We start from the raw sequence: 12,443 nt of genomic DNA on the forward strand, positions 1-12,443 counted from the left end.
GACAACCATGATAAACAATCTGTAGCATTTCAATTAAACATGAATTGGTTGATAGTATTTTACACATCTCTATAAAATGCACACACGTCGTTATGTCTTTGATATCGTGTATTGTTTTGGTAACAATGTCTCTAAAAAGAAGAAAAGTCGAGAATAATACGAACAGATGCAGTAAAAAGCCCGGATGTAACTTAGTAATTAACACACCACTCTGCTTATTTAAAGGTCCAAGGTACCAACCCACTCTTCACCTTCAGCTGTGAGCAATAAAACTAGCAATTACGACTCTCTAAGGTCAAAATGTAATATAGCATAATGTTTGGGGTCAGCATTGGACCTATTGGTCCATCTCGGATGTCTCATTTTCTAAATTGAAGGCAATAATAAACGAACCTCAGATTCTTTGACTTGGTTACCTAGCTCTTACTGCATAAGGGATCTTTGGTTAAAATAGAGAAAAAGCCAAATTTAAAGCACCACCCGTACCGTGGTAGCATTATTTTTATTTAAAATATAACCAGGAATCTTTTGAAATATATATTGTCTATTCGTGTTGTATTCGTTGCGTTGTTTGAAAACGAAAGATTACTTTATTATTTTAATTAAAATCACATCTAATACAAAATATCTAACCAACAATTATCTGAATAATAAGTGTTTGGAATCGTTTTTAGTAAATAAGCTTTCACTAACGAAGCTGTGTTTAATCGTCGTAATGCATAATTTATACTTAATACAATATATGATTTACTTGTAGTAATTCATTAAAATAAACAAAACATTTTTTTTATTTGTTGTAGTCTTCGTTTGTTTCGAATTTCGCGCGAAGCTATACAAGGCCTATCTGCGCTAATCGTCTCTAATTTAGTAGTGTAAAGCTAGAGAGAAGGCAGCTAGTCATCATTACCCACCGCCAACTCTTGGGCTACTCTTTTACAAACGAATAGTGGGATTGACTGTCATATTATAACGACCCCACGGCTGAAAGGGCGAGCATGTTTAGTGTGACAGGGATTCGAACTCTGGACCCTCAGATTACGAATCGAGTGCCCTAACCATCTGGCCAGGCCGGGCCTTGTTGTAGTCTCTTCACCGGTACCTCAAATAATACAAATATTTTTTTCAAACGTTAAGTTAAAGGTAACATTAAAAGAAAGCAGAAAAATACGAATTTTAAGATGCACAAGAAATAAGAATTCTATCATTTCTTTGAAATCCCTCTGTGGGATAGCGATAAACCTAAAATTTGAGGTTCGATTCTTGGTTGATCATTTCCTACACAATGTCCAAAGTTGTATGTTTAAAATAATAAACACAGTGTACATTTTGGAATAACTTTATTCGTCCAAAACGTTTAATAATTACAAAATATAAAAGAAATAAGAATAGATAATATAATAAAAAATAGTGAAGAAATAATCAGTCGTAAAACAACAAAATACATTAACGTTCTGTAATAAGATGAGTTGTTGTTGGTTTTGAGTGGAGATGAGAAATCAATCATACGATGTTGAAAATGACGTTGATCGTATTGTTATCTTGAAATGCATCAAATTAACGAGGCCTGCAGCGAAAAGCCTTGCATCTCAAATTCCAGCAACAGTTAGGAGGTGACCAAGTTCTGCACTATAAGATAATCAGCATAAAATAGAGTGAAAATTGTGTCCATACAATAGAACTTACAAACGTCTACCCACTGATCAAAGTATATCAAATAATTAACTAACTAAATCTTGTAATACAATTATAAGGATCAGAGTCCGTTGAAAGGTAGTTTAGGTTCCACCATAACCAGCACCATGAACAACCACCACAAACAAATAGAAAACGTAGAACAGAAAAATAGTATTGGTGTAGACATATTGACTTGGGAGTCGTATCAAACATACATACATATATATATATATATTAATTATTAGTATAATGTGTTGAATTTTAAATTGCATAATTGTATCTTCTACAAAAATCTATTCATTCAATAAACTTACAATAAACACATTAACAATAAAAACTAGTGAAAGGTTAAAGACATACAATAAACACATTAACAATAAAAACTAGTGAAAGTGTCAAGACATACAATAAACACATCAACAATAAAAACTAGTGAAAGTGTCAAGACTTACAATAAACACATTAACAATAGAAACTAGTGAAAGTGTCAAGACATACAATAAACACATTAACAATAAAACTAGTAAAAGTGTCAAGACTTACAATAAACACATTAACAATAAAAACTGATGAAAGTGTCAAGACTTACAATAAACACATTAACAATAAAAACTAGTGAAAGTTTCAAGACTTTTAATAAACATATCAACAATAAAAACTAGTGAAAGTGTCAAGACTTACAATAAACACATTAACAATAAAAACTAGTGAAAGGTTAAAGACATACAATAAACATATCAACAATAAAAACTAGTGAAAGTGTCAAGACTTACAATAAACACATTAACAATAAAAACTAGTGAAAGGTTAAAGACATACAATAAACATATCAACAATAAAAACTAGTGAAAGTGTCAAGACTTACAATAAACACATTAACAATAAAAACTAGTGAAAGTGTCAAGACTTACAATAAACACATTAACAATAAAATCTAGTGAAAGTTTCAAGACTTTCAATAAACATCTCAACAATAAAAACTAGTGAAAGTGTCAAGACTTACAATAAACACATTAACAATAAAAACTAGTGAAAGTGTCGAGACTTACAATAAACACATTAACAATAAAAACTGATGAAAGTGTCAAGACTTACAATAAACACATTAACAATAAAAACTAGTGAAAGTTTCAAGACTTTTAATAAACATATCAACAATAAAAACTAGTGAAAGTTTCAAGACTTACAATAAACACATTAACAATAAAAACTAGTGAAAGGTTAAAGACATACAATAAACATATCAACAATAAAAACTAGTGAAAGTGTCAAGACTTACAATAAACACATTAACAATAAAAACTAGTGAAAGGTTAAAGACATACAATAAACATATCAACAATAAAAACTAGTGAAAGTGTCAAGACTTACAATAAACACATTAACAATAAAAACTAGTGAAAGTGTCAAGACTTACAATAAACACATTAACAATAAAAACTAATGAAAGTGTCAAGACTTACAATAAACACATTAACAATAAAATCTAGTGAAAGTTTCAAGACTTTTAATAAACATATCAACAATAAAAACTAGTGAAAGTGTCAAGACTTACAATAAACACATTAACAATAAAAACTAGTGAAAGTGTCGAGACTTACAATAAACACATTAACAATAAAAATTAGTGAAAGTGTCAAGACTTACAATAAACACATTAACAATAAAAACTAGTGAAAGTGTCGAGACTTACAATAAACACATTAACAATAAAAATTAGTGAAAGTGTCAAGACTTACAATAAACACATTAACAATAAAAACTAGAGAAAGTGTCAAGACTTACAATAAACACATTAACAATAAAAACTAGAGAAAGTGTCAAGACTTACAATAAACACATTAACAATAAAAACTAGAGAAAGTGTCAAGACTTACAATAAACACATTAACAATAAAAACTAGTGAAAGTTTCAAGACTGACAATAAACACATTAACAATAAAAGCTAGTGAAAGTGTCAAGACTTACAATAAACACATTAACAACAAAAACTAGTGAAAGTGTCAAGACTTACAATAAACACATTAACAATAAAAACTAGTGAAAGTGTCAAGACTTACAATAAACACATTAACAATATAAACTAGTGAAAGTGTCAAGACTTACAATAAACACATTTAGAACAAGAACTAATGAACGATCAACACAATTACCTCAATGATAATTTCTTTATTAACTTGTAGATTTTTTAACTCTGGTATTCACGTACGAGTTAAACGATATCAAAACTTAGTTACAAACCTTCTAACTTCATAATGATGGCTACAACGTTTATTATAGAACATTTTCCTTTATATTATATCACAGATTGTGCTACACTTTTTACTGACTTATACTTTCTAATATATAACACTAAACAATATCGATATTTTAAAACCGTAATTAATAGTGTATTCGATGAAGTACGTATTCTCTAAAAAACATCGGTTAAAACTGTTATTTCTAGCACATTTTTGATATTCGGGTGCTAAATATTATTACATTTAATGTAAAGATAAATAATTAGAAAAATATACGGTTCTTACGAAAAAAACGTGCCTTTATAAATATTACAGCAGTGGAACTACAATATGTTGTTGATTTTGTTTCATAATAATACAATGTTGCATATTCTTGGGTTATAAGGATGTTTTAATATAAAAAAAAAATAACTCTTTTGTAACGGTTATAGTATTATTGTTATAACATAAAAATATTCACTAATATTGTTTTTATTATTCTAAGATACAATGTTGTTGATTTAAATAACAATGTCTCTATGAAGATATATATATCTTCAGTAAGTAATCCGTTAAACTTACTTTCTGTCCATACGTAGCACATTTAGGTGGACCACGGAGTGACCAATCATAATCCGCTGATACTGGTTTAATTTGGCAGGTTGCAAAAAATAATACCGCCAGAACTCCAATAGCCATCAACTGGAAACCCCATTTCATGTTCGTGGTGAGTTTTTATAATCTATTTAGGAACGAAAATGCCAGTAGTTGTAATGGTGAGTTATCGCACACTGTGGTGAATATTACAAGAAATATAATATGTTGGAACACAGCTTCTGTCCATTTAACCTTGTTCACACCGTTAAGAAAGAATGCACATGGCTGTGATGGTTTTATTACTTTCAAATGCTTACATGTTCTACGAAAATTTCTGTAAGATAAAGCCAAAAACGGTATCCATTTTTCTCTATCACGTATAGGTTTTTCACAAAACGTCACATGTAGCTTTACACAAGGGGATCATGTTCACTGGTATCGGATCACATTTCGTTATGACAACCACTGGCTATAGATGTCTTTAGAACAATCACGACGTAAGTCTTATCGATCGTTCTAGAACCCGCGAGAGGCACACCGCTAGTATATACACAGTTAACAGACCGTATGTCTTGTCATTTGCGGATACTACTTGCTTGTGCGTGCACTCTGACATTATTTTCTCTTCAATAATATTTATTCATTGATATGTAAGTAACCAAAACATATTCTGTTATATTTGTGACAAATTTATTATAAATTTGATCTGTGTGTGTGTGTGTGTGTGTGTGTGTGTGTTTTCTTATAGCAAAGCTTTTTTGTTTCGGAATTTCGCACAAAGCTACTCGAGGGCTATCTGTGCTAGCCGTCCCTAATTTAGCAGTGTAAGACTAGAGAGAAGGCAGCTTGTTATCACCACCAACCGCCAACTCTTGGGCTACTCTTTTACCAACGAATAGTGGGATTGACCGTCACTTTATAACGCCCCCACAGCTGAGAAGGCGAGCATGTTTAGCGCGACGCGGGCGCGAACCCGCGACCCTCGAATTACGAATCGCACGCCTTAACACGCTTGGCCATGCAAAGCTACATCGGGCTATCTACTGAGCCCACCGAGGGGAGTCGAACCCCTGATTTTAGCGTTGTGAATTCGTAGACATACCGCCGTACTAGCGGGGGAATTTGATCTAACAAAGAGTTTGTTTTTCTTCTCGGTTTACAAATATTCTTACGTGATAGAAAAAAGTAAATATTATTTTTGAAATCTGCATAGATGAATTATAGAAAATCTCTTTTTAAAACTAAGTTTAAATTCGCAACTCTGTTCTGTCAGAACTTCTCGGTGAGGTCTGTAGAAAATCCAAAACAGATCAGTTGATAACTGTATTATTGTATTTCTAAACAGAGTATGTAATTTGATTATCCAAAGAGAACAGATCAGTTGATAACTGTATTACTGTATTGTATTTCTAAACAGAGTATGTAATTTGATTATCCAAATAGTGTATTTCGGTCCTTATTTTCGCAAGTCACGTTAAACATTCTAATGAACATTTTCCTTAGAAGATACACCATAAAAAATGACAGAATGTTTTTATCCATTTATTATACCTCTTTGCGTACGAACAATGTTTATTGTTGCAGAAAGTTTTTGAACAATATTTTTATCGATATATTCTGCAATTTATTTCTAAAGTATATAGATACGTCTAACAACTTTTTAATTAAACAGATTTGTGCGCTACCCGCATTCGTTTAATGTAACATCGTGCATTATGTATGTGTATAGAAACATCGTGAATTATAGCTTATTTTACTCACGTGAGTTACTGATACCTTATCAAGGTAAATAATTCTTTAGAATTAAACTCAACTGTAATACTATAGCAATAACTGAGCTGAGCAATGCTATGTATAACTTACAATGTGTATAGACGTGTTGAAATGTAGGCTCACTTATAAGCTGTTAGGATCAGCATGGCCGGGTGGTTAAGGCACGTGACTCGTAATAGAGGGTCGCAAGTTCGAATCCCCGTCACATCAAACATGCTCGCCCTTTCAGTCGTAGGGGCGTTATAATGCGACGGTAAATCCAACTATTCATTGGAAAAGTGTAGCCCAAGATTTGGCGATGGGTGGTGATAACTAGTTGCCTTTTTGTCTTACACTGTTAAATTAGGGACGGCTGGTGCAGTTCTCTCTCGTAAAGCTTTGAGCGAAATTCAAAACAAAGTAATAGTTGTCATGATAGTTGTGCAGTATGTGTGAAAATGCTTGCATGAACGTTATTAAAGTGTGTGAAACTATGTGCTCACGTGAATATTGCTAAACGTGTGTAAACACGTGGAACTTTCAACTCACGTGAAGCTTGCTAAGCGTGTGTAAATGTGTGGAACTATCTACGTGTGTAAAGCTTGTTAAAACGTGTAAAAACATAAGCTACTGTATGGTCATGTGAAACTTGTTAAAACGTGTAAATCATATGATATGCAGGGTCATATGAAACTTATTGAAATTATCTGGAAACATATGCTACTGTATGGTCATATGAAGCTTGTTAAAATGGGTGTGGATTTAATGACCAGAAAAGAAGTGATTATAAAATTCAACATTTTTCTGCCTGATGGGTTGACATATTAAATAAAGGTGGGAAAATAACTTAAACTAATAACACTAAACCTACCACGTCATCCATCACTGTTCATCGTTACAATCCATAGATCACAGTGATCGGAGTGAACCCAAAATATACACTTATCTAGATTTATTTAAACCCAAAATATGCACTTGTCTAGGTTTATTTGAACCCAAAATATGAACTCATCTAGATTTAATTGAACTCAAAATGTGCGCTTATCTAGATTTATTTAAACTCAAAGTATGTAATTAACGATATTTATTTGAACCAAAAAATATGCACTTGTCTAGATTTATTTGAACCCAAAACATGCACTTGTCTAGATTTATTTGAACCCAAAAATATGCACTTGTCTGGATTTATTTGAACCCAAAATATGCACTTGTCTAGATTTATTTGAACCCAAAATATGCATTTATATAGATTTATTTAAACTCAAAGTATGTACTTGGCTAGATTTATTAAAACCAAAAACATGTACTTAGCTAGATTTATTACGAAGTTGGTGGCATTATTTTGTTTACAAATTTTGTGTGACTCGTATTATTAATAACTCAGTAATCAACAGACATAAAGAAGCAATATGGTGCCTGAGTAATTTAGAAGAATGTTTTTTAAAAGTCGCGTCGATAATTTAAAGTTATTTTACTTCTGTTTTGAGGTATAAAAAAACTCAATTGTAGATTTGGTCACAAACTTACATAATTTTTTTTAAATGCAAATCGCGCTTCGTCAGTCAAGATATTTTAAGTTTGTGAGAGCGAACAAAAGATCTATTTTTTTAAGGAGAAACAACCAACGTTGTTAATGCGTAACGTGAAGCACTTTATAAAACTGGATATTGTAGTTAACCAGAAAAGTATTTCATAAATTACAAAAACCAGCAAACTCACCTGAACAAGTGAAATAAAGATGGTAGATTTGTCTGAATTTCTCCTCTGTTTATACTCAAGTGTTTATACTAATAATATGTTTATTTTCTTTCAGTACGAGACAAGAATACTGTGAGATTAAGTCTTGCTCTGGATGTGGCTAATGGACCTAATGAAAACTTATAAGGATTTCAACTTCTTTAACCGCTGTTTTATACATCCGGGGATCAGAGTTATGACTAACTCTTCTCGGATTTGTTCCTAGTGTTGCACGTGAGTTTCTTATAGAATAAGAAATAAAACATTTCGTAACTAGTGAAAGAGTGATTGGCTGTGACTGTTAACCGGAAACATGGTTTCTTTTTCTAAGGAAAACAACGTTAATTATGTATTAATGATTCACATTGTTTTACAACGACCAGTCAAAAAAAAACAACACATATTATAGCAACTATATGTCCAGATTTGGTACTAGGTGCGAGTAACCATATAAGATCTATTAACAATGTTAATAAATTCTTGAGTAAGAAAATTGTTATTATTTTGTTATTCGTATTAATATTTCTATAAGAAAATAGCTAAAAGAAATAGATCGGTAAATGATCATGTGGGTCAACCCTATGTGAATTTGTTTTAAAATAATTATCCGTTTTATTATTGTCTTAATTTTCGTAGTCTTAATAATTTGTGTCAGATTTATTTATAGAATAATCATTGGTATAGAACTAAAACTGTAAATTGAACGTGTTTACCCGTGACATCTTCACTTGGTAAGCTTTTTTTCTGTTGATGTTTCTGTTGTCAGGTTAGATGTTTATGCAAACATTCGTATGTTGAATTTTACCATGTGACAAATGAAATCTATATACCTTTGTATCTTTCTGAAGAAAGTTAAGGTTTAAAGATTTGAGATTTCTACGTTTTTTAAGCCGAAAATAAACTTAGGTTTTACTGATATACCTGGATTAATGTATTTTCCGATTGATTAAGAAATACTCCTAGTTTAATTACTAACCTTAATTTAAAAACTGTATAATAATAATAAGAGTTATATATACTATCAACTTAATTATAAACTTTATTTTATAAATTATATTATAATAGTAATAATAATATATTCTATCAACTTAACTACTAATCTTATTTTATAAATTATATATTAATAAAGATATATTCTATCAACTTCATTACTAACCATATTTTATACACTATATAATAATAATATATTTTATCAACTTAATTACTACTCTTATTTTGTAAATTTTATAATAATAATGACTTATTTTATAAATGATATATTTATAATATTTTCCTTTTCTTCTGAAATGGTTTTAAAGTTTCTCTGTGTTTTCTCTTTTAAATTCTGCTTTGTGTTAATTCTTTATTTGTCATAATTATACAATGAACTAGCTAATTAAAACAACAGATTCATTATCTAACTTTGTGTTAATTATTTATTTGACATAATTATATAATGAACTAGCTAATTAAAACAACAGATTCATTATCTAACTTTGTGTTAATTCTTTATTTGTCATAATTTATACAATGAACTAGCTAATTAAAACAACAGACTCATTATCTAACTTTGTGTTAATTCTTTATTTGACATAATTATACAATGAACTAGCTAATTAAAACAACAGATTCATTATCTAACTTTGTGTTAATTCTTTAATTGATGTAATTATATAATGAACTAGCTAATTAAAACAACAGATTCATTATCTAACTTTGTGTTAATTCTTTATTTGACATAATTATACAATGAACTAGCTAATTAAAACAATAGATTCATTATCTAACTTTGTGTTAATTCTTTATTTGACATAATTATACAATGAACTAGCTAATTAAAACAACAGATTCATTATCTAACTTTGTGTTAATTCTTTATTTGACATAATTATACAATGAAGTATCTAATTAAAACAACAGATTCATTATCTAACTTTGTGTTAATTCTTTATTTGACATAATTATACAATGAACTAGCTAATTAAAACAACAGACTCATTATCTAACTTTGTGTTAATTCTTTATTTGACATAATTATACAATGAACTAGCTAATTAAAACAACAGACTCATTATCTAACTTTGTGTTAATTCTTTATTTGACATAATTATACAATGAACTAGCTAATTAAAACAACAGACTCATTATCTAACTTTGTGTTAATTCTTTATTTGACATAATTATACAATGAACTAGCTAATTAAAACAACAGATTCATTATCTAACTTTGTGTTAATTCTTTAATTGATGTAATTATATAATGAACTAGCTAATTAAAACAACAGATTCATTATCTAACTTTGTGTTAATTCTTTATTTGACATAATTATACAATGAACTAGCTAATTAAAACAATAGATTCATTATCTAACTTTGTGTTAATTCTTTATTTGACATAATTATACAATGAACTAGCTAATTAAAACAACAGATTCATTATCTAACTTTGTGTTAATTCTTTATTTGACATAATTATACAATGAACTAGCTAATTAAAACAACAGATTCATTATCTAACTTTGTGTTAATTCTTTATTTGACATAATTATACAATGAACTAGCTAATTAAAACAACAGACTCATTATCTAACTTTGTGTTAATTCTTTATTTGACATAATTATACAATGAACTAGCTAATTAAAACAACAGACTCATTATCTAACTTTGTGTTAATTCTTTATTTGTCATAATTATACAATGAACTAGCTAATTAAAACAACAGATTCATTATCTAACTTTGTGTGAATTCTTTATTTGACATAATTATACAATGAACTAGCTAATTAAAACAACAGATTCATTATCTAACTTTGTGTTAATTCTTTATTTGACATAATTATACAATGAACTAGCTAATTAAAACAACATATTCATTATCTAACTTTGTGTGAATTCTTTATTTGACATAATTATATAATGAACTAGCTAATTAAAACAACAGATTCATTATCTAACTTTGTGTTAATTCTTTATTTGTCATAATTATATAATGAACTAGCTAATTAAAACAACAGATTCATTATCTAACTTTGTGTTAATTATTTATTTGACATAATTATACAATGAACTAGCTAATTAAAACAACAGACTCATTATCTAACTTTGTGTTAATTCTTTATTTGACATAATTATACAATGAACTAGCTAATTAAAACAACAGACTCATTATCTAACTTTGTGTTAATTCTTTATTTGACATAATTATACAATGAACTAGCTAATTAAAACAACAGACTCATTATCTAACTTTGTGTTAATTCTTTATTTGACATAATTATACAATGAACTAGCTAATTAAAACAACAGACTCATTATCTAACTTTGTGTTAATTCTTTATTTGACATAATTATACAATGAACTAGCTAATTAAAACAACAGATTCATTATCTAACTTTGTGTTAATTCTTTATTTGACATAATTATACAATGAACTAGCTAATTAAAACAACAGATTCATTATCTAACTTTGTGTTAATTCTTTATTTGACATAATTATACAATGAACTAGCTAATTAAAACAACAGATTCATTATCTAACTTTGTGTTAATTCTTTATTTGACATAATTATACAATGAACTAGCTAATTAAAACAACAGATTCACTATCTAACTTTGTGTTAATTTTTTTTGACATAATTATACAATGAACTAGCTAATTAAAACAACAGACTCATTATCTAACTTTGTGTTAATTCTTTATTTGACATAATTATACAATGAACTAGCTAATTAAAACAACAGATTCATTATCTAACTTTGTGTTAATTCTTTATTTGACATAATTATACAATGAACTAGCTAATTAAAACAACAGATTCATTATCTAACTTTGTGTTAATTCTTTATTTGACATAATTATACAATGAACTAGCTAATTAAAACAACAGATTCATTATCTAACTTTGTGTTAATTCTTTATTTGACATAATTATACAATGAACTAGCTAATTAAAACAACAGATTCATTATCTAACTTTGTGTTAATTCTTTATTTGACATAATTATACAATGAACTAGCTAATTAAAACAACAGATTCATTATCTAACTTTGTGTTAATTCTTTATTTGACATAATTATACAATGAACTAGCTAATTAAAACAACAGACTCATTATCTAACTTTGTGTTAATTCTTTATTTGACATAATTATACAATGAACTAGCTAATTAATACAACAGATTCATTATCTAACTTTGTGTTAATTCTTTATTTGACATAATTATACAATGAACTAGCTAATTAAAACAACAGACTCATTATCTAACTTTGTGTTAATTCTTTATTTGACATAATTATACAATGAACTAGCTAATTAAAACAACAGACTCATTATCTAACTTTGTGTTAATTCTTTATTTGACATAATTATACAATGAACTAGCTAATTAAAACAACAGACTCATTATCTAACTTTGTGTTAATTCTTTATTTGACATAATTATACAATGAACTAGCTAATTAAAACAACAGACTCATTATCT

The 12,443-nt window shown here is 28.6% G+C and overlaps 1 protein-coding gene across 1 annotated transcript; it reads right to left on the minus strand.

Moving 5' to 3' along the window:
* Positions 1–1,320: 1,320 nt before the first annotated feature.
* LOC143249910 (tachystatin-C) lies at positions 1,321–8,236 on the minus strand. The gene is made up of 3 exons (XM_076500518.1): positions 7,963–8,236; positions 4,477–4,636; positions 1,321–1,626 (listed from the first exon to the last, which is right to left on the minus strand). Exons 2-3 carry the CDS (start codon positions 4,612–4,614, stop codon positions 1,555–1,557), a joined length of 210 nt encoding a protein of 69 aa, XP_076356633.1. The 5' UTR covers positions 4,615–4,636; positions 7,963–8,236; the 3' UTR covers positions 1,321–1,554.
* Between the last annotated feature and the right edge of the window lie 4,207 nt (positions 8,237–12,443).

The sequence above is a fragment of the Tachypleus tridentatus genome, chromosome 4 (genome assembly GCF_004210375.1).
Source record: "Tachypleus tridentatus isolate NWPU-2018 chromosome 4, ASM421037v1, whole genome shotgun sequence".
NCBI lineage: Eukaryota > Metazoa > Arthropoda > Merostomata > Xiphosura > Limulidae > Tachypleus > Tachypleus tridentatus.

Excerpts from the sequence above, each read along its gene's own strand:
- LOC143249910 (XM_076500518.1), bottom strand. The coding sequence starts at position 4,614 with ATGAAATGGGGTTTCCAGTTGATGGCTATTGGAGTTCTGGCGGTATTA. Across the intron at positions 1,627-4,476 it reads GTGCTACGTATGGACAGAAA|TGCAGAACTTGGTCACCTCC; the intron begins GTAAGTTTAACG and ends ATTATCTTATAG.